Source organism: Fusarium verticillioides, chromosome 9 (genome assembly GCF_000149555.1).
Source record: "Fusarium verticillioides 7600 chromosome 9, whole genome shotgun sequence".
In the NCBI taxonomy this organism is placed as follows: Eukaryota; Fungi; Ascomycota; class Sordariomycetes; order Hypocreales; family Nectriaceae; genus Fusarium; species Fusarium verticillioides.
This window is the reverse complement of record NC_031683.1, coordinates 569,624-590,875: the sequence shown is the minus strand read 5'-3', so window position 1 is coordinate 590,875 and position 21,252 is coordinate 569,624. Positions and strand designations below refer to the sequence as shown.

The 21,252-nt window shown below is 49.7% G+C and overlaps 8 protein-coding genes across 12 annotated transcripts; all 8 read left to right on the top strand.

Moving 5' to 3' along the window:
• Positions 1-728: 728 nt before the first annotated feature.
• FVEG_11167 (hypothetical protein) lies at positions 729-4,635 on the top strand. The gene is made up of 2 exons (XM_018900338.1): positions 729-3,302; positions 3,361-4,635. Exon 1 carries the CDS (start codon positions 1,569-1,571, stop codon positions 2,172-2,174), a length of 606 nt encoding a protein of 201 aa, XP_018758597.1. The 5' UTR covers positions 729-1,568; the 3' UTR covers positions 2,175-3,302; positions 3,361-4,635.
• A 234-nt stretch (positions 4,636-4,869) lies between these two features.
• FVEG_11166 (peptidyl-prolyl cis-trans isomerase-like 4) lies at positions 4,870-6,383 on the top strand (the record flags this gene model as incomplete). The annotated part of the gene is made up of 2 exons (XM_018900337.1): positions 4,870-4,949; positions 5,012-6,383. The coding sequence occupies 2 exons, from the start codon at positions 4,870-4,872 to the stop codon at positions 6,381-6,383; spliced, it is 1,452 nt and encodes a 483-aa protein (XP_018758596.1).
• A 1,039-nt stretch (positions 6,384-7,422) lies between these two features.
• FVEG_11165 (hypothetical protein) lies at positions 7,423-7,614 on the top strand (the record flags this gene model as incomplete). The annotated part of the gene is made up of 1 exon (XM_018900336.1): positions 7,423-7,614. The coding sequence occupies one exon, from the start codon at positions 7,423-7,425 to the stop codon at positions 7,612-7,614; it is 192 nt and encodes a 63-aa protein (XP_018758595.1).
• A 2,907-nt stretch (positions 7,615-10,521) lies between these two features.
• FVEG_11164 (hypothetical protein) lies at positions 10,522-10,722 on the top strand (the record flags this gene model as incomplete). Its single annotated transcript, XM_018900335.1, has 1 exon — positions 10,522-10,722. One exon carries the CDS (start codon positions 10,522-10,524, stop codon positions 10,720-10,722), a length of 201 nt encoding a protein of 66 aa, XP_018758594.1.
• A 702-nt stretch (positions 10,723-11,424) lies between these two features.
• FVEG_11163 (hypothetical protein) lies at positions 11,425-12,881 on the top strand (the record flags this gene model as incomplete). Its single annotated transcript, XM_018900334.1, has 3 exons — positions 11,425-11,478; positions 11,573-11,680; positions 11,736-12,881. 3 exons carry the CDS (start codon positions 11,425-11,427, stop codon positions 12,879-12,881), a joined length of 1,308 nt encoding a protein of 435 aa, XP_018758593.1.
• Positions 12,882-14,296: 1,415 nt separating this feature from the next.
• Positions 14,297-16,147, top strand: FVEG_11162 (mannose-6-phosphate isomerase). Its single transcript, XM_018900333.1, has 2 exons — positions 14,297-14,678; positions 14,727-16,147. Exons 1-2 carry the CDS (start codon positions 14,535-14,537, stop codon positions 15,927-15,929), a joined length of 1,347 nt encoding a protein of 448 aa, XP_018758592.1. The 5' UTR covers positions 14,297-14,534; the 3' UTR covers positions 15,930-16,147.
• Positions 16,148-16,286: 139 nt separating this feature from the next.
• FVEG_11161 (SAGA-associated factor 29) lies at positions 16,287-18,343 on the top strand. 4 transcript variants are annotated; one of them, XM_018900332.1, is made up of 2 exons: positions 16,287-16,636; positions 16,929-18,343. In XM_018900332.1, exon 2 carries the CDS (start codon positions 17,161-17,163, stop codon positions 18,172-18,174), a length of 1,014 nt encoding a protein of 337 aa, XP_018758591.1. In that variant the 5' UTR covers positions 16,287-16,636; positions 16,929-17,160; the 3' UTR covers positions 18,175-18,343. The 4 variants fall into 4 exon arrangements, with proteins under 4 accessions (XP_018758591.1, XP_018758589.1, XP_018758590.1 ...); XM_018900330.1 differs by having other exon boundaries at positions 16,828-18,343; XM_018900331.1 differs by having other exon boundaries at positions 16,924-18,339.
• A 350-nt stretch (positions 18,344-18,693) lies between these two features.
• FVEG_11160 (ADP-ribosylation factor 6) lies at positions 18,694-21,051 on the top strand. Of its 2 annotated transcripts, XM_018900327.1 has the most exons (4): positions 18,694-18,969; positions 19,255-19,638; positions 19,699-19,845; positions 19,898-21,051. In XM_018900327.1, exons 2-4 carry the CDS (start codon positions 19,389-19,391, stop codon positions 20,059-20,061), a joined length of 561 nt encoding a protein of 186 aa, XP_018758586.1. In that variant the 5' UTR covers positions 18,694-18,969; positions 19,255-19,388; the 3' UTR covers positions 20,062-21,051. The 2 variants fall into 2 exon arrangements, with proteins under 2 accessions (XP_018758586.1, XP_018758587.1); XM_018900328.1 differs by lacking the exon at positions 18,694-18,969 and having other exon boundaries at positions 19,052-19,638.
• Positions 21,052-21,252: the final 201 nt, after the last annotated feature.

Below are 21,252 nucleotides of genomic sequence, written 5' to 3'. Positions count from 1 at the left end.
ATCGTGAAATGCATGCCCGGCACAGACAAACGAGTCTGCGTCTCCATATCAATGGGGAATCAATCCACTCTCCACGTACGCTATGATATATCTACAGTAACATCAAGCAAGGAAAAGAGCTCTAGATCGAGTCTGAATCGGAAACCCATGAATAAGAAAAACCTCGTTGTCCCATGTCCTGGAACATCGGTTAGCTGCTCGTTGGGTGAGCTTATAAGCAACCAACCGTTTTGGGGAGTAGCAAGACATCAAATGTCTCGATATCAACCTCTGAAATCATGCTCATTGAGGTGGACGATGGCGCGAGAGAGAGAGCCACACGGCGATTGACGTTGTCAACGACAACTCACCAAAGTAACCCAACCCAAGGAACCCGGTGAGAACTCATCAGGCCCTTCCATTCTGTTCAAGAGCCTCGGAACAGAAACTGGGAATAGCACTGTGCCAAACCTGAGTACAGTGCAGTGGAAGTACGGATAGGCCAGTCTAAAAAAAGGGCTTCACACCACCCACCGCGCACACATCATAATCGCAGCGCATCCCGTCACATTGCCAGCGGATCCACAACCAAAGCTTGATGCCCAGGATCTTCTGTCAATCCCTGTTCTGCTTCTCGTCTTGATTTCCCAGGTGTCCCAATAGGAGGGGGCCGGCGCCCCCTCCCCGTGGCTTCGGGCTAGCTTCAGTGAGTGCAAGTTTGCCGTTCAGCGGCTAGAACGACACGGTCTTAACTCATAATGAACAAGCAAGGCGATAGAGAGAGAGAAGAAAAAACAGAGTGTAAGAGCTAGACTTACAGTGGACAAGGGCTCTAAATGGCTGACAGGGGGGATGATGGTTGTATTTTCTACTTCCAGACATGGCGGTTCCTGGTGCTGACTCGTTGATTGAGACCTGAAGATTCCCCTTCATTTCCCATTCCAAGGCTTGGGGACTTGCGTACCTGGATCTCGTACTTGGTACATTTGAGACTCACCCCTACTCTAACATACCCCTACAAGCTTCAGTCAAATTCAATCAGTTCAGTTCAGTCCAGTTCCAATCTATTTGCTGACCCCTCCCGTAAGTTACATACCGCATCGACCGTAGCGTAGTTAGCGGGAGTGCCAATCCATATCTTTATTAATGAACCACCCTGCTCCCCCCATAACATGAGCATCATACTACTTCTTATCATCCATCGACAAGCTTCAGTATAACTATACCAAGCACCCCCGTCACATCCATTCTTGATCCCTCATACTCATACATCTTACCCTCACATATAGTCAGTTGACTGCTTGTGTATCGTGGACGTTCCAAGATCCTATCATATCACCACCCACACGTTTTCTATACAAGCTTGAGATTGGCCCCCTTCAGGCTTGAGCAACCACAACGGATTATCCGACGATCGACACCTAGTAACTACATCTTACATTGCAGCTTGCATTTACGATACACTGCACCGGCAAAAGGTCACAAGAATATTTATACACTGGACGACTCGACTCTCAGTGTTCGCGACGACACTATAACCGCGACCCCATCTTATACATCCTCCTCCCAATTACTACATAATCGCTTCGATGGTCTCGTCATTAGACGTGAGACCCCATTTCTTCTCCGGGCACAACCGATCAACATCAGTATCGAGCATCAGTAGCACACCAGCTTCATATTCAACAAGTTCAGCATCAAAAATGGCCTCCCCCGGCGCACAATCATATACCCTTGCTCTTCAGAAGTACATGCTTCTGACAGAGCAACACCAAGAACTATGCGATCGCCTCGACCAGATCCGACCCGAGTTCAACATGTCAAGCTGTTCCCACTATTCCTCACCATCCACATCGCCAACCCGATCCTCCTCATCCCTCTCGCTCCCGCCCTCACCGAAGCGCCACTCCCGGAGCGGACGACACCACTCGCGCTCCCACGCCCGCTGCAGCGGCTGGGAAGACCGCAATGAACTCACTACAATTCCCGATGAGGAGACCATCTACGAGATTTCAGCAGAAGAGCAGCGCCTCTCGGAGGTCAACGAGAGCATCAAGCGCACTTTGACAGAGCTTCTCAACTGCAGCAGTGTTCGCGCCGATCGGGCGTTTAGAACATGGGTGCAGACAAGACTCATGGAGACCGAGAAAGAGCTTCGTAGCGGACGAAGGCGACGAAGCTCTGGAAACGAGTAAAACTGAAAATATTTACTCGTATACTTTTCGCCATCACATCATGCCGACACATACTCGCGCAATGTCAATGGTTGACTTATGCGGTGGCAAACATACGCCCCCCCTCCAACACAACAAAACTTGGCATTAATTCTAATACCTCTCTTGTGTTTTTATCTGCATTGGCGAAGGCGTTTACGGTCTCAACTCGAGCTGGGAAGAGAAGGGAAAAGCTCACAACTTACACATTCTGGGCAATATCGGACTAGGGAAATACTACAAGCATGCTTTGCGAAAAAGCGACTTTTGGGGGTTTATTCTATTCGTCTTTGTTTCTTCCCCATACCCACTTCACTTACACACACAATATTCGCTTCTTGTCTATTACTTCATTTTTAGGTTCTACAGAACCAACCTGCACATCGTGGGATCCGCTCTCCGTGGCTTTCCTTATTTTTAACCTTTCATTTACATTCTTGCGAAAGCCACGCTGGATCTCGGAGGCATGAAAAAACGCCACAAGTTTATTACCGTCATGAAGATCTCTCGAGGAGGAGTTGGTCTTTTGTTAGCGATAGCATCAAACAGTGTAAATGAATGCAATCTCGCAAAACAGCCTTATCAATCCAATCTTCCATGTCTGTGAAGTGAATGCATTCCCGGGTATCATCACCCGGTCTACCACATAAAACTCCAAGAATGCTATGACCCCAACATGCAAAACATCCAATTACACTTGTCTACCCCGAACTTCTCCCTCTCCCCCAAATGCAGGTTCGGCCGGCCCCGCTCGCTGTTATTGGAATTGCAAAAAATAGATAGCGAGAAAAACACGCGTCTTACCCACAAAGATCGTCCTTTTGAGTCCTCCCCTGCTGCATCAAAAACCCGTTGGGGGAAATGAAGATCATCTCTTGCACACTCGCTAACCCAAGAATTGTTTAACTAATTAAGCGCCCGGGCGCTTCTTTTACGATAACGGTTCTGCGCTAAGAATGTCTCTGATATGAGCTACCAGTGCACTTGGGCTTAATCGATCACGATCGGGGAGTTCAAGTTTTTTTGCCACTGCGTACACCGCTAATGCGGTCTGGGCCTGAGGATCGACGAAGGTTGTGCATACCGAGAGGTGAATGATGTTGAGTGTAGGTGAGTGTGTGGTAGTGTAGCATGACCGTCAGGGACTGTGACCTTAATGGACAAGCAGGTTTTTCGATATCTCGCGGCTGAAGACGAAGCGGATGCTATGATGCTGTAGGGTGGCCTGGGCGGTTTGGTTCTAGTGATTGTTACATCACTGAATAAGGAACAGCCTCTGAGCTTTGACTGATGGTTGAGCAGTTGCTCCGGGTGAACAGTCATTGCTGAAGGCGAAGCAGGGTCATCATTATGGGGAAACCATGTCATTCCCGTCTTATCAAGCAGGATAACCATGATCCTTCACGTCCACTTTGAGCCTCGAAGAACGTTACCCGGAAGTCTTACCCTAGCGCTCCCGTGGATGACTTTCTACGCGGTTCACCGAGACGTCACCTCAGATCACGGATGGGAATCCGTTGTCGATCATCACAGCGAAACGACAACGCTCCTCCAACGGTGTTTCATCAAACAACCACGACATTTCTTATCACATATCTGATAGGGCACATATGATGCTTCATCCCGGACTGTCAAACGCAGAGCCTTGTCACGATATGACGTAAACAGGTCAAGTGTGCGGGAACATCGAGATCGGGATAGCTTCACCTTCCAGAAACAGAGAGTCTCACCTAGAAACAGGAATCCCTGCCGGTCATGGGGTTTGACAGTCGGCGATCCGGACATTTTGCTCCATGTATACGCCCCCTTGGCACTCCATTCTACATATCGTCAGAACAAGAGCTAGGGGGAATAAAACACAAGACTGGATTTTGTGGTATATCTGTGGATTTTGGTGTAAGCCAGTCTCACGTATTTTTCCCCCTTGAGGAAAAGAGGAAAACTTTTCTGTTCAAAAGGTAAGGGTTCTTGTTAAAACGTCATTTTAGCGGTTCTTGTGGGTTGGGTAAAACAAGGATAAGGATTAAAGCTGAGAGCCGTTTCTTGGAGTTTGGTCCACTTGCAGACTTGATAGGTAGAGAGTATCGGTAGTTGAGCCTGCTAGGCTTGCTAGACTTGTTGAAGATTGTTGACTGTAGGGGGTTCTTTGACCCTGTGAAAGGCGCACGGTATATTATACTGGTCGGGGAGACTGTGAGACTCTCACGAAAGAAATGCTCAGCTATACAGAGCCCCTCAAGATGCGAATTGTTCAGTAAGTTAGGAACATCTAGGTGGAATATCTTGAGCATCATTGAAGCGAGAGGGCAGACGTCGGATGCCAGGCCCTGAGTGGTATAGGAACACATCATATAAGACCAGATATAAACTACTGAGAAAAATAATCTCGTTATACCTCTTATGAGGGGATATGGCATACCGACAATGAGATGCTGTTCTGGTGAACTTGAAGTCATCGTGTGATTATGTAATTTAATCACCGCCACCTGTGGCGCCTTTCGGAAGACCCCCCAAATGGCTCCTTCTCGAAAGCTTCGCGACAGTGAGTGGCTGGAGCAGCTACCTCATACAACCTTCCATCTATTCTTGGGAGAACGCGTCCTTTTCTTCACAACCTCTTTTCGCATTCATTCAGTTGGTTCGGCATCGCGTAAAAGAGGAGATACTATCGGTTATCATGTCAGTTCTTTTGGAGACCAGTGAAGGCGACATTGTCATCGATCTTCTGGTCGACCATGCACCCAAACTTTGCGAAAAGTAAGTCGTTCCGATACCACCTCATTACTACCACCGAGTCGCTGAACTAACAGATAATATAGCTTTCTGAAACTCTGCAAGGCCAAATACTACAACTTCTCCCCTGTTCACTCTGTTCAGAAGAACTTCTCTTTCCAAACTGGCGATCCTCTCGGCCCTCTTTCCAAAGAATCCGATGGCGGCTCTTCAATATGGGGTCACCTATCCGGCGACCCGGCGAAACGAACATTCCCAGCCTTCTTCCACCCAAAGTTGAAACACTTGGAGCGAGGAACAGTCAGCATGGCTACGGCGCCCCTTCAGTCCGATCCTGATACACGTGTGGCTGGATCTCAGTTCATTGTCACATTAGGCGAAGACACGGACTATTTGGATGGAAGGGCAGCGGTCTTCGGAAAGGTTGTCGAAGGCTTTGAAGTGCTGGACAAGATCAATGAGGCGATTGTGGACGAGAAGGGCTACCCGCTGATCGACATTCGAATCAAGCATACGGTTATTCTGGACGATCCCTACCCTGACCCGCCTGGCTTACGGGAGCCGAGCTCGAGTCCCCCTCCGACCGCTCAGCAGTTAAAGACTGTTCGTATCGAAGATGAGGCAGCATTACACGCAGATGACGGTGTCGACGAGGAAGAGCTGGAAAGGAGGCGTCGCAATCGCGAGGCACAGGCGCAAGCTCTTACTCTGGAAATGATGGGAGATTTGCCATTTGCAGAGGTGAAACCTCCCGAGAACGTTTTATTCGTCTGCAAACTGAACCCCGTGACTGGCGATGAAGATCTGGAGCTCATCTTTGGCCGTTTCGGCAAGATCTTGAGTTGCGAAGTTATCAGAGACCAAAAGACTGGCGACAGTTTACAATATGCATTCATCGAATTCGAAGACAAGGCGTCATGCGAGGCAGCCTATTTCAAGATGCAGGACGTTCTCATCGACGATCGCCGCATTCATGTCGACTTCTCTCAGAGTGTCAGTAAACTGAGTGACGTGTGGCGGAAGGATACGAACACTAAGCGAAGGGCGACTGCTCATCGAGGTGGATGGGGAGGTGTCGATGAGCTCGAGAAGCGCCGACAATACCGGAATGAGGGAGAAAAGATTACGGGCGGTAATTACAGAATGATTCACGGCGAAGAGGACATTAAAGGCAGATTGGGGCGCAGTGGACAGAACCAGGAGAAGGATGATGTACCTCCTCCAAGACCCCACGATAATGAAGGGCCATCACGTCGACGAAGCCGGAGTCGGAGTCCACGGCCAAGAGATCGAAGCCGGGATCGATATCGCAAACCACGAGATGACCGTCAAGGCGACCGGCGCGATAGAGATCATGATAGAAACCGATATCGGGACCGTGGCCATGACCGTCGAGACCGAGGTAGAGAAAGGGATCGGCATGGACGGGACGATTATGATCGCAGGTCAAGGAGATAAGGAAGGACTGGTGGATTGCGAAACGCATCACAGCAGTGCAACGCTCACAAGCACTGGTGTACTGAGGCGCACTACCATTGACGGCAAGCGTTCAGCGTTACTCTGCTATGCAACAGCCTCAGCTAATTTTAATACGGAATGCATCGCACGGCATTACACGAAAAAGGAATATCCCCATAACACGAGTTTGACAGCTACCTTGACAGAGAACCTCGTTGAATTCAATGCTTTACTTCGTGATATGCAAACACCAAACTTCCTCCCATCTCACATACGGTCCTTCACCGGAGCATCCGCCCCAAGCAACGGAAGACAATGTGGACTACTCAGTTGAGCACCCACTGAACACCGTCTACGCATGAGCGACGTTATTCTGACCGAAATGTACCGATGACCGTGGGTCGGCCGGGAGGATCTGTCTCCCGCGGTTGAGCTACCACGGCGTCGCTCTGGATGAGATCTCCGGGCCTACCCCATCTCTTTTTGCCATGGCATCGCTTGCCGGCGATATCCATACGCTCCTACCAACACCTTTGACGTTGTCATACCTGACAGGTCTCTTGGACGTTCAGCAGATCACAATGCCCAGCAAGGGGAATCCACTCTCGTCAAAGCATCCAGACATTATAGATTATAGACCACCGCCCCACAACATGTTTGGCTTTACATCCAGATACTGTTTTTTGTACGAGCTTGCTGGATGTCTGTCATTCAGTCGAACACTCCAGAAACTGTCTCTGCTTCTCTACCTATAGATCAAAAACCCGCCATTCTCGGCTATGCTTGCTTCTCCTGTGCCTTTTAGAGACATGGGTGGGCACAAACTCCAGCTCATCAATGCAAGGCACGAGCGTGAGACGCCATACTCTCACCACATCGAAGACTATGTAACACCCCAAGTAAGGCTTGTTACGGTCGAGCTTGGGCTTATTCGACAATCGTAAAGCCCTGAGCCCTGTCACCTGAGCTGTCTTAGTCAACGAACATTCCTTGAACAGGCTCTGGGCTGAGAGATGCGGCTGCTGCCCAGGGTACGTAGATGGATCAATACGGTTGTCTCAGATCGCCAATGAGCTCGGTACTAGTAACAATGATTGGGGACGATTGCTGTACTACGCTGAGGTACTCCGATATCTTTCAACAACACGAGCTACGGGTTTCGAGGACCGATGACCGAAGCAGAAGCAATGTTGCCTGGCAATTGCATCATTGCAGCTTTGGTCATACATAGCTCGGGGACTCATCCGTCGACAAGACGGCAAAATGGTAAGTTCTGACCGGTCACTGTTGTGGATTTTGTCCATGTAGTGACGCCGGCACGCCATGTCCAAGCATGAAATTATTCAGGCAAAAGTTGTCGAGATATGCAACTGCGAGACGCCAAAGCCTCGTCCGCTGGGTTTAGCGGCCATGGGGCGGGCTTGACTGCGATTTCAGTCTCCAACGGGAGCCGACATAGAACCAATATAGGCCCAGCGGCATTGCGATGTTTCTGCTAAGGAAGCAGTTTCAGATTGTTCTCTGCATGTGATCCAACCTCCGGATCTTCATATCGAGCTTCCCCGCGACTGTTTTGCGGATCGCTACAGATCATTGCTACAACCAAGGGTATAAAATCCTAGTTGAACGGAGTTTTGGTCAGCCATCAAACAGTCTATCCTCGTCCTTAAGTGGGCCACGAGAGGTTTCTAGGTGAACCCCTTGACTGAGTGACCAATAGTATGTATTGGTGGAAGTACAGCACGGGTAGACGCAGCTTCATGCGTCACACCCTTAAATGACAGTTGGGCGACAGCATCTCGTCGGGTTATTGCTGGAAGAAATTTCCGCCCTGGATACTGCGCTTGCTGTATTATCACGGACCGTCTTCTCTTTTGAGAATTGGCGTTGTCTTCTCACAGATTGTGGGGCAACCGTAGAGGAGAGAGGAAAGAAGCGAGCCTGCTTCATCAAACTGGTTATCTCGCCGTACTGTGTATGCAGTCTGAGCATGGTTGAGTCTCAATACGATAGACGAGCGTTTCTTGACTTGAGAAGGCTTACCCAGAACCAATTGAAATCGCCTTGACTCAAAAGAACGGTTGTTTGATTCAGCTATGAAATGAAGTGAAGACATCGAACGATGTCTATGTTACTGCGTCAGTTTGAGATTTTTCGTACAAGCCTCGTTCGGTCAATGGACTTGGAGACGAGAGATCTCACAAACGACCTTGTCTTTGCTTCTACTACTTGAGACAGTTCTATTGTTTGTGGATATTCACTCGAACAGCGCCATTGATGTGGAATGGTGCCTCAGCCCTGGAAGAGCCCCGAAGGTGTCAGCTCGAAGCCCTATGCGTTTGATGCAAGCAAGACATCGCGCCACACGAACGACAAGGACAAGACCTCCGCCACTGGTACCAAATCCCTGTAGAAGAGCATCTGCCCGTCTCTCGTGGCGTCTTTACTGAAATCTGTTCTCGATGCGCAGGCGCAGACTCAAGCTTGTTCCAACTGCAAGTCATCGGACCTTGAGGTCTTATCGGCTCCCATGGTTTCTAGACGTGGTTAGTGTTTGGCTTTGTTTCTGCAATGCATCCCCAATACAGGCTCTGGCCTTGACACTATATTTACACTCGCACCGACACGCACTATTTAGCGGCCTGTCCCTAATATGGATAAGAGTCCTGGCTGGCACTCCTTGCTTTTTACATATTGGTGGCTCTTGAGCATCTGGGAGGTTAATCCTTTGTGACCTGGTTCTGCAGATCTAACACCAGACAACTCAGCTCATTGTGGAGACGTCCTCTTGTGTAACCATCGCCACGGTGGCATACCTTTTTTCGTCAAGCTGTGATCATAATCTATGCTGTTTGTGTGCTGCCTTTCATTTTTGTGTTGGGACCAATGTCAACAGCACAGTACCTCATACAAGCAAACGAAGGCCATAGGATACTGCACTTTGAGCGGGCCTTGAAGCAGAATCATCTTACACATGCAAAGCCTCGCCGTGAGAAAAGAAAATTCATGGAGCAACGTCAAAAGCAAGTCGAACAGCGTTTTAATGGCCTAAGATGGCTGTTGTGGTGTGTGAGGTGACTTTGTGCCTCAGTCTCGCCCCTGGACTGACGGGAAGAGTTTCTTTTCATGGGCACCAGCATTAGATGCTTTCTCAACCACGTTTTCAGGTGTTTGTAGTCGAAACATTGGTATCTGCAAAAGTATCTTGGCTTCGACATTACCGCACACACCAGCAAGGATTATAGACCCACCACCACCCAGCTACCGGGTTAAGAGGTCTGAGAGGCTGCGATTCTATCGAGATTCGTTGATCGATGGCATGGATTGTAGATGACCCGTGTTTAAGACAAGATCAGACAAGGCAGTTGCAAGGGACAGGGTCCAGAGCTTCATGGTTGAAAGTCTACTGTGCGTGCTTCATATACCGAAGTACCTGTCGATTACTGTGGTGCACGCCCGTTACACAACTAGATCACAAGCAGCAAGTAATTGCATTCTTGACGACTAGCGTACGTTGCGCGACAAGCGAAGGATATCTCTGCACTCCAAGTTCTGACGGAGGCTAGATCAGTTAATCGTTTAGATTCACAACTGGGTTTCGTGGTTCCATTGCAGGCCTGACCTTGTCTGTCAAGGTTTTGTGTCTCGGTGGGGTTTGCCCCCCAGACATAATATCCGTTTGCTGAGATGGGCCAAGGCGGTCTCGTCTTGACTACAACTTGAGTGCTTCCATTGTTCCAAGACAGGAACAGGAGCTGTTTGACAAACAAAACGGATTAGGATCTTTGACTAGCTCGGTTGTTGCAGTGTCAGATCTGCACGGGCTTGCTTATCGGCCGACGTCTCGCTTCAAGTGTCGTATGGCATGGCAGTACAGTCGTACCCTCAACTGTATACTTGAAGAGCAATTTCTCTGACTTCAACACGACTCAGTGCACTCCAGATAGAGGCATTCCGTGTGGGGATGCTCGTTTCAGGTTCTGAACAGTTCAGCCCAGCCCAGGCTATCTGCATCTCATACAGTACGATCTGGGGAAGCCCAAGACCGATCAACTAGATCTGGCCGCTGCCATTTTGGGTTGGAGGCCCGTTTGGATTCGCTCCATCAATGCCATGATATTGAGGGAATCGCTGCCTCATGGTAATCCTGCCATCATGCAAGCCACCTGCTGTTAGCCGTGGGATTTGTCGCATAACTAGTAGCCTCCAGCCAGACAATTTTTGCGTAGTGCTGATAGGTGACGAGGACGTTGAGGGAGGGCTCTGGGCAAATGTCATCTGTTGTACGAGGTGTGGCCCATTGCACAGAGCACCGGAGGAGGTGCCTCGATCATTCTAAACTCCCTGATTGATGTGGATCTACTCGGTGCTGCCAAAGATTAGGGCCGTTTATTGGTAGGAAGGGGAAGATGTCGTTGAGCTTGGGCGAGCAAACACTATCCAAACGACCATACCCAGGAGCGGTCTAAGTCAGTGAGTGGTACGGAGTATATCAGGATGCCATGGGCCGCAGATGTTCTGGTCTTTGGATCTCTTGTTTCTTTCGGTCTTGTTGATATCTGCCTCCTCAAAAACTCCAAATCCTTTCAAGCCGAAGTTGACGGGAACTGGTAATCTTAATCTTTCTCTCAACTGTTCAACAAATCGACAACAAACTTATTGTTCGCTTTACTTCTTTGGTTACCGAGACTCCCGACGGACGAGTGCTTGCAATCCGGGAACGACTTCAAGCTTTGGACTTTGTCTTTTCACAGCCGGGGGATCTTTTTTGAGCCTACTCCTGTGATAAGACATCACCCAACAAGGAAGATTGTCAATCTCTATGAGGCAGTTCGTCAGGCAGCCACTCTGAGTCTCGAATCAGACTCCAGTCCTTCGTTTTCACCACCTAAGTACCCGTAACTGGATCGGCACAATGGTCAGTCAAAACTGTTACTCGACAGATCCGCGGCGATATGGGCCGAGCCGGGTGAATATCTTCTCATACCCGGAACGTCGGGGGGCTGCTTACCCCATTCATCCTGACACGAGGGCAACTATCATGAGCGAGAGGGATGACGATGTGACTCCCCAGAGGAAGCGCATCGCGGTAGCAGTAAGTGCAAACCTCCCCCATCCCCTTCCTTACCTGGTGTGTGGTGTGTGTGCGAGACTTACATAGTTGTGTAGCGTGCTAACAACAGATTCAGTGTGGTCGGTGTCGAAAGAGGAAGATTCGTTGCAGTGGCGATACTGGCAACGGAGGACCATGCACCAACTGCAAGAATGCAGGCCATGAGCCTTGCCAGTTCCTCAGAGTATGTTTTCACGTAGAACGATGCTGTGTAGTTTACTACTTACACTATGGACCAGGTTGCGTCTCATGAAGCACCTATTGTGAAGAGTGAAGGCTTCAATTACAGCCTTGAAGCTTCTCGACAGTACCAAGCGAGAGGAAGTTCTGCCGTATCGTCTCTACCCTCGACTGCCCCAGCTTATGTTGATGGCGTGCCATCCTACACCAGTGATCCATTCGTCTATCGTACTCCCACTGCCTATGGATATGGTGCGAAGCCGTACTGCCCCCTTGCAACCTGGGGCCATGGATATGCGGATGATCAGAGCTACTACAACAGTATGTACCAAGCACCCTACTCCTCAGTTCATGAATCGGACTATGCAATGAGCCATCGAATCGCCCCTGGAACGACAGGCAAGTCTGCCCTCTGCGTGGACATGGAGCCAAACTACGCCTACAGTGGTCCAACCACTGTCACGAGCTTGGTACATCGACCTGCTCCAGTTACTACAGACTCGACAAGCCTCGCGTACCAGACCATGATGCCAGACTCCACCAAAAGCCTGGGTTATCAGAACCTCCCTACTGACTCGAAGAGTCTTGGTTTCCAAAACATGGCAGCAAGTGTCAACGTGGGGGACAGGCTCCTGCCCGCACCAGTGGGACGGACTGCGCTACCCAGTTCGATGGGATCGTCTTACAAGAACGATTCTGGTAGCTCTATCTACAGCAGCAGCAGCAAGTCGTCGCAAGCTTCGACATCGGAGACGTCGCCTGTGAGCAGCACCTCCGAGGCGCCCTCGAGTTACACAAGCTACGAGTCCTCAAGCATGTCCTCCACCTCGGGCTGTCTGCCCTCGTATCCTGCGAACTTCGCTCATCAATACGGCCGCCAAAGCAATGACTACTACTCCTGCACTGGTCCTTCGGATGCATCTGTGTTGGGACAGACCGATTCTATGCGTCCGGGCTCTGAGATGACGTACCGCTACATAGACACAACCAGCTCAGTCACTGCGGCACCTTCAACTACTGCTCGTCGCGACATGCCCACCCTTAACAGCGGTGGCATATCGTCCTTCCCGCTGGGCCACGGCAACACGCACTACATGACGCACCAATCTGCAGCTTACATGATGCCTCCTGGCGATCTTGGAAGCGTTGGGGCAGATACCGCTGCAGACAGCTACCGCAAGGCCACGGGAACGCTGCGAGCTTGATATCTCTGTTTGATACGAAGCAGGAAAACTTGGATTAGCTGCGGCTAATATCACTGTACATTGTTTGCTTGCATTGATACACGGTTTTGAGGGTTTACAGTGCGCTATGTTTTCTTCTGGGCAGGCATTTCGGTCATTGCCATTGGCATTTCACTGTCTGTTGTTGCAATGGCTTGGGTCTTTACGGGGTCAACGGAGTTGAGGTCGTTGACGAGGCACGAAAACGCACTTCTATGCTGTGATGGGACGAATGTCCTACCAATGCCAGCTCGCTTGTCATGGTCGAATTACTCATCGATCGTCCCGCCGTCGGAACAACCTCGACTTGGGAGGCTATTAGTCCTCCAGAGAATTCGCAAGACGATGAGCACAGCGTTCACCGGGGAAGCACGTCAAGCGTTGGTTTGTGCCACGGTGGCGCCTCGGTCGAGTCTTAACTCCCACCCCGATACATGAGTTACGTGTTTTCTTTTCTCTCTTTCTGTTTTTCCGTTTTTATTCGCATGATTGGTCGTCAAATTATGTAGCATATCGCTCTTTTCTCACCTTTTGACCTCCTCTGGCGTTTTATCCCCAGGGCATTGCATTGCCTTGCAGCCCTTGATTTTGGAGTCTTTTGGTACGAGAGAGGAGAAAACAGGTGGCTGCGTCGGTGAACACGGTCATACCATTGGGCCTGGACTACACGAGTTATCAGACCTTGAAGTTTGGGGAGAAGGAAAACGAGGTGTTTTGGTGTGTTCTGTTCTGTTATGTTCTGCTGGGTGCATAAGTCTGTACATTGCTTTATTTTGGGACAACAAAAAATGGTGAAAGTCAAGATTGAGAGGAGGAACTGGGCGGATAGTGGATGGATGGGATAATGAATGACCGGACTTTGTCTAAGCTAAGTCAGATGAAAGAGCTGACGTCGTTTGACGAAGCACCTGTGTACATGTATGCGGCACCTTGAGCATTGAGTACTCATTAGTGAGTCTGCTCTTCAATAACATGTATCTTTACGATGTGTACCCATTGTTCACCAATCTTGTTGTGAATTGTCTTCCACATGACTGTTGGCAAATTTGAAAGCCGAGGGATAGACAAGTAATTAGATACAAGACTATCGAATAGCCCTCACATCAAATTACAGCCCTTGAGTTGCAATATAAAACCCCTGATATCGTGTAATGAGGCTCATCATCACATGAATAAGATCTACCCTGAATAGGAAAAAGACGAGTCGATAGTTTCAGGCCCACAGCGGGGTTCTTGGACGTTCTAAAAACGGAGCTACTCCGGTACTTTTCCCTACAAGAGCCCGGAATCACCACGTTCGTGTGCCGTTGTTATAGTGGCTAGAGTGGTTCAGTGGAGGGGAAGGGGGAGCTAAATTTGGGTGATGGGGGGTTAACGTAACTGAAGAGTAATGTAATGCTCTGACTTCCCCTCCATGGGCTCCGTCATAACTGCTGTCATCATCTGTTTTCTGTTTGGCCAACTTCCATTGCAATTTCTGATCTTTTTTTCTTCTTCTTCTTTGCGATTGATAGCTTAGAAGATTTATTTATATCCAAGGCAAAGACTTGCTGTTCGTTTTTAGGCATTTGACCCCCCCCAAGCTAAGCTATAGCTTCATCGTCGCATTCACCGCCAACAACGAACATCGCAAATATGCAGGTTCCTCTACTTCGTCTACAATGCGGTGTCAACTCGTACGCCTGGGGAAAGAAGGGCAATGATTCTGCCGCTGCCCGATTTGCGGCCGCTACGCCCTCTGATGACCTGAAGATCGAGTCTGATACTCCATACGCAGAGGTGAGCATCAACATGATGTGTCTGTAGCGCATACTAATGTCTGCGCAGCTGTGGATGGGAACTCATCCCTCGAACCCCTCTCGAGACCTCAACACCGGCCGAACCCTCCTCGATCTCTGCGAGGATAACCAGTCACTCCTCTCGCAAACCATCTCCTCCCACTACGGCCACAAGCTCCCCTTCCTCTTCAAGGTCCTCTCCATCGCAAAGGCGCTCTCGATCCAAGCCCACCCCAACAAGAAGCTCGCCGAGCAACTCCACGCTCGCGATGCAAAGAACTACCCCGATGATAACCACAAGCCTGAAATGGCCATCGCCATTACCCCCTTCGAGGGTCTTTGCGGTTTCCGACCCCTCACTGAGATTGCTCACTTCCTCGAGACAGTGCCTGCGCTGAGAGCGCTCGTGGGCGAAGAAGCTGCCAAGGAGTTTGCGCAGGTTGCTAAGGATGGTGATGAGGGTGTTACGGATGAGAAGAAGAAGTTTCTGAAGAAGGCTTTTGGCGCGCTGATGGCTTCGTCTGCTGAGGATATTGCTGAGCAAATGCCCAAGCTTGTTGAGCAGGCTGAGAGGGAGGGCGCTGATTTCGCTGGTGGTGGTGTCCCTGCTACTTCTGGCGAGAAGCTCGCTGAGCTCGTGAAGCGAACACATGGCGAGTTTGGCGACGACATTGGATGCTTCGTGCTCTTCTTCCTCAACTTTGTCACTCTGGAGCCTGGCGAGGCTTTGTTCCTAGTCGCCGACGACATTCACGCCTACATTTCCGGCGACATCATGGAGTGCATGGCAGCCTCCGACAACGTTGTCCGCGCTGGTTTCACACCCAAGTTCAAAGACGTCTCAACACTCGTCGACATGCTAACCTACAACTTCGCGCCCATCGAGCAACAAAAGATGACACCCACCGAATACCCCTACGCAACACTCAACCGCAACGCCTACAGCTCCGGCTCAGCGGTAGTGCTGTACGACCCACCCATCGAGGAGTTCAGCGTCGTGCGCACCCTGCTCCGCGGGGATGGCGCAAAGGCTACGTTTGAGCCTATCGAGGGACCTAGCATTGTCATCTGCACGGGTGGAAAGGGGAGGATCGCTGTTGGGCCTACGAGCTATGAGATGAAGGAGGGGTATGTGTACTTTGTGGGCGCTACGGCGGAGCTTGTGCTTGAGAGTGAGGGGGGTGAGGATGATGAGTTTACGACGTTCAAGGCGTTTTGTGAGATTGACGATTCTGAGAAGGAGAAGCTATAGATGATATGGGAGTGGGGTGAGTGTGAAAAATGGTGTTTGTGGTAGATATACTTTTAATGAGGAACAAAGATTCATGATGGACAGCTTTGATAAGGATGAGAAGTAACTTCGAGTTCAAACGTACACACAATGTCTACTGGTCTATATGAATAAGCTTCGAATACAACATGCACCCATGCAAAAGTCAATATCAGGTTATAAAGTGCCATTTACATCTCAACACCATGCTTTACAGTCCATGAGGTATCATGATACAGTGCCAATAATCATCGGATATCAAATTCACACCCTTATCGTTGTCATGATAAGCAAGCTTCCCCTCAAGCCCCTCCAAATGCGGCATGTCTTTCCCTCACCGCCTTTTGTTCTGCCGCGGAGGATGCTCCCCTTGGCAATGGATCACCAGCCTCAGCTGTTAGAGAAAGACTAAGCACCATCACGATTGACACGACATCCATGATACCCGACGACTACACTATTGAACAATAATAGGCTTTCAATTATACCTCAACTCTATTCTCACATACTTCATGGCATGATATAATAACCCAACTCTATTCACTTATATAATCCGTCACAGCCTCTCTCCTCTTTTGCTCATTTTGCCGATCCCTTCTCATCTGCGACGCGCCTTCTGTCTTAGTCGCCTTTCCTTCCCCATACCATCCCGCCTCGGCCTGTGAGCACTCGGGCCTCTCTTAACTCAGGTTAGTCCAATTTTTTCTCATAGAATTCATGAATCTTATGTGCTTCAATTCCCTTTTTTTGATCAATTGCGCTTGCTTTCGTCTCTTCATTGTCCCTCTCGTCGTCATAATGTTTCCTTCCTCGGGTTGATTCTCATCGCAACATTCTGTTTAGGCGGTGGTATCGGGGCAGGATGGCTAACGGGCAGAAGCCTGCGCGGGACGAACTCAAGAACCTCCAAGAAGATCTCGGCCCCTACTACCAGATTCCCCTGAAGCCTAGGCGAAGCGGTACTCACTCAAGGGAGAATAGCTTTCAAGAGTCTCTGCGCCAGTCCTCCAACACGCCGGAGCCGAAACGATCAGGCTCGAAGCGACAGGATCCTTCGAGCAGAGATTCGACCCCAAACCGTCCGACAAAGTCGAGGACCAAGAACCATAGTCGGGATATCACTTCAGACGTGGGCACGCCGAAGAGGTCGCCGAGAAGTGAACATAATACCCCGCGGCCGGAGTCGGTGAAGCCGGAGCGCCACAACCGCGAGATGTCGCAACGAAACAGAAGCGGACGGGCGTCCAACCGTAACAACGGTAATTCACATGGAGAGGAAGTACAGATATGGGAGCTGTGCAAGAGTCAAGTGGGGGAGATTGTCTCCGGAATCAATGCCGAGAATGACAGTCTTACGGAGCTTGTCACGATGGATAAACAAGTCGGTACGATGGACTTGGAGAAGATTCCGAGTGACTCGCTGAAAGAGATGGAACAGCTATGTCGGACAGGGGTTAAGCACTCGGAGGCTAACATGTCAGCACTCAAAAATACTATCGAGCAGCTCAAAGTGTTGCGCGCCGTGGTGCACGCTAAGGAACAGCAGGATGCTCAAGCAGCGGGGCCTGGTAAGAGGAATGCTCGAGATAGCGCGGCGGCAGCATCTTCGCTCTACGACTTTGACGGGGCTGGTGATTCACCCGTGCCGAGTCCGATTGGAGGATCGGCAAGAAAATATGGTGACCGAGCGAGAGAACGGGAACGAGAACGCGAGAGGGAAAGAGAACGAGACCGTGACAGCATGCCTCCAAAGGCCGATAGTGTCGAGCCTCAGGGGTCAGTTGGGAGCGGTGTCGGATCAGGGAACAACAAGTCCAAAGTTGTCTTCTCAAAAGGCGACGCTGTTGCATTCAAGCCCAAAGCGTTGAATGGGGATACAACATCAGACTGGATACTTGGTGAGGTCGCGCAGGTGATGGGTGAGGGCAAAAGCCGACGATACAAGGTCCTAGATATAGAACCCGAGGATCAGAGCAAACAGAAGGAGTACCGATCAAGTGCCAGCAGTATGATTCCCATCACACCTGAGAGCCAAGCTTCGACGTTGAAAGATTGGGAATCAGGCAAGGTGGTGCTGGCGCTGTATCCAAACACAACCACATTCTACAAGGCGGAGGTTCATAGCATGGACAGCGACGGCAAGGTCAATCTCAAGTTTGAGGGGGAGAACGACTCTTCAACACTGCAGCAGGTGGAGAGGAGATTTGTGATTGAATACAGAGCATAGCCCGACGAAACCGAGATATGTGCTAGGAGTTGTTATATGCTCCGGTGCGTTTAATGATAACGTTGCAGTGGATATGATAAGGCTTCCAGGAAAACAGACCATAGAGCAGTTGCTTACGACGCAATAGCAAGCATCAATTGAGTATTATTACCGTTGATATTGGGGACGATATGAAGTTGACCGAAGTGAAGTGATTCGAGGCCTACGCTAATGACGAGAGCCTCGGAGGTTATTAGTGTTGACCCTGGACAAACGGATACAATTGATTGATGGTTGTCGGTAAGGTTATGTTGTTTATGGCTGCACGGCCTGGAATTTGAGCCAGCTAGGCCAGGTCGGGTACCTTACAGTGACCGTATCTCATTTCAGGGACTGGACAGGGGACCCAAGTGGCCTATCGTCATAAGGGCTAGAAGGGAAGCAAGGGATTGGCGCTGTCAACTGTCCCCGCCCGCGTCGTTGCCCCGTGCTGGGCGCTAGGCTGAGAGGAGCACAGGGCCAGGGGAAGGGAAGCAGCAAACAAGAAGGGATTGACCCGTCCGTCCCTTTTTTTCCCCTGACGGGGGGAAAAGAGAAGAGTCCAGATTTGATTTGCTTTGATTGATGCTTGCTTGATACTAGATCCATTTCTCTCTGATACTGTAGTATTCCAACGTCTACGTCTACGTCTACGTCTTCAATCGAAACGACACCGCCAAGTTACAGAGTCCTTCCTGTCGAAACTACCTTGCGACACGGATAAACAAAACAAACAAACGTTGCGATACGCGCCGACGAAGCAGCACAAGGTGTATTGTATGTATTGGGTCCTTTTCTATCTGCGACAATCAACAAACGACTCGAGAGCCAATCCTGGGAATCAACAGGGGGGAGATACGAGAAATCTGGAGCCTTGATTGCTTTTGTCAAGATCTCTCGCCTTTTCGTTGGCGAACAAAACGTCAGACAGCAACAATTACATCAATCATCACCTGTTGCAATCTGACACGCCATTCTCTGGTCCTCCCGTTGCATCGGAGAGCATTGTTGTCTTATTGGTATCACACGAGAAGCGAGGCTGACACATTGCGCATCGAGCAGGCTTCGAAACGAAACACGACAACGCAACTCAACTCGACTTCCTTTGTATTCCTACCACATCACATCACATCACACCACCCACGAGCGCATACCGAATAAAACATAACCGGACACCCTCTACACAAGCCGCAATCATGGGCGGCCAATTCTCAAAGATGATGGGCAAGATCTTCGGATCAAAGGAGATGCGCCTCCTCATGCTCGGTCTCGACGCTGCCGGAAAGACAACTATCCTCTACAAGCTCAAGCTCGGCCAGGACGTCACCACGATTCCCACGGTCGGCTTCAACGTCGAGACGGTTACGTACAAGAATGTCAAGTTTAACGTTTGGGACGTCGGCGGTCAGGACAAGATTCGTCCTCTGTGGAGGCATTACTTCAGCGGTGAGTAACGGTCCAAAGGATGCTTAGGGGTGAAGTCAATACTGATGCTTTTGGGTGCAGGTACTCAGGGTCTTATCTTCGTTATCGACTCTTCCGATAGGAACCGAATGGAGGAGGCCAGACAAGAACTTCACCGTATCATCAACGATCGTGAGATGAAGGACAGTCTACTACTCGTGTTTGCCAACAAGCAAGATTTGGCAGAGGGTATGTGTCTCCCTTCAACACCCGATATACAATGTCAGCTAACGAGGTACAGCTATGAAACCCCAAGAAGTCACCGAGGCTCTCCAGCTCTCCAAGCTCAAGGACAAGGTTTGGTACGTGGTGCCCAGCTGCGCCACCACGGGCGAGGGTCTTCTCGAGGGTCTGGCGTGGTTGTCCAACAATGTCAAGGCCCCTCCGACTCCGGCTAAGAAGTAGACGAGGAGCGAGTCATGCGACGTTTCTTCGTCTTCACCCTGAGGGCTTTTCACTACCACGCTATCTCGAAACGATCCCGAATTCTTTTCTACCTCCCGAGCCTGCATCTCGATATTAAGAGTTACAAGCTATGTCACGCTTGAGGTAAAGGAGGATGATTTCGCCCATACCACATCTCGGGATCATAACAGCCCTCCTCTCCCCAAGGAGAAATCACCCCTCAAACCCTCACTACGCCCTTTCCAAACTCCTCACACCAAAAACAACTCGCCGAATTTGCTGAAATACCCGGACTGTTTATCATATCTTTGCTTCTTCTTTTTTCTTAATTCTTCTATTTTACCTGACTTCTCGCGTTGGAAGTCAAACCTTGAAACTGTTCTTGATGAAGGGGGGATGTGGGGAGGAACTTTACACACACAACCAAAATGATAGATAATTCACACGGGATGGAGCAGGCAGTTTGTGGAAAAAGAGAGAGAGAAGAGATAGGCAGACGTATCTGAGGCATGTCGACCTCGAAAGTCTTTTTTGTATTGTTGAAATCTTTGTCGTTTTGCTGTTTTTATACGTTTTCCGTATCGTTGGTGAAAGAGAAGAGAATCTGTGTTGAAAAATAATGTCACTGGGCCCCCTTTTTTATGGTATTTGTTCTAATGATATGGCACCCTTTTATATTTCTTCTGGGGTGATGATGTGAGATGGTTGGAAGGGTAAATCGGTGATGTGGATTTAGTGAGATGGAGAGACAAATACGACAATATTTAAACTTTCCATGGATCCTTGTGCTTAGCAGCCCATCGCAGGCTGCACGGGATTGCTGCTTTCTTGGTGACAGCAGTGCAACTCAAACTCTTATATAGTCGTCCCTCAGCTCTGGTATATAGCAGATCGGCTGAGGCTTTGTTGAATGCCATTCAGATCGTCAGTGTGAGGGCTACTACCCGCTGTCCTTTCAAGGATAGACCATACAGCCTTCACCTTTATCACGAACACGCTGTAGTGAACCAATCTCCATTGTATTGAACGCCGGGTATATGCTATAACAACCGCTCTATCTATCCGCTCAACCCAAAAGTGACAACCGTAATCCGTGCATACGTAAACGCCATACCACGCCGAACAATAATCAATGATACAATCCTCTCCTTGCCTGACGATGTGGGAAATGCGTTGCACACCTTCTACAGA

What these genes read in the sequence shown, in the direction of transcription:
- FVEG_11167 (XM_018900338.1), top strand. Translation starts at nt 1,569, where the DNA reads ATGGTCTCGTCATTAGACGTGAGACCCCATTTCTTCTCCGGGCACAAC.
- FVEG_11162 (XM_018900333.1), top strand. Translation starts at nt 14,535, where the DNA reads ATGCAGGTTCCTCTACTTCGTCTACAATGCGGTGTCAACTCGTACGCC. An exon ending in CTGATACTCCATACGCAGAG is followed by an intron (nt 14,679 to 14,726) that starts GTGAGCATCAAC and finishes ATGTCTGCGCAG; the next exon opens with CTGTGGATGGGAACTCATCC.
- FVEG_11161 (XM_018900329.1), top strand. Translation starts at nt 16,810, where the DNA reads ATGGCTAACGGGCAGAAGCCTGCGCGGGACGAACTCAAGAACCTCCAA.
- FVEG_11160 (XM_018900327.1), top strand. Translation starts at nt 19,389, where the DNA reads ATGGGCGGCCAATTCTCAAAGATGATGGGCAAGATCTTCGGATCAAAG. An exon ending in GTGGAGGCATTACTTCAGCG is followed by an intron (nt 19,639 to 19,698) that starts GTGAGTAACGGT and finishes TTTTGGGTGCAG; the next exon opens with GTACTCAGGGTCTTATCTTC. An exon ending in CAAGCAAGATTTGGCAGAGG is followed by an intron (nt 19,846 to 19,897) that starts GTATGTGTCTCC and finishes AACGAGGTACAG; the next exon opens with CTATGAAACCCCAAGAAGTC.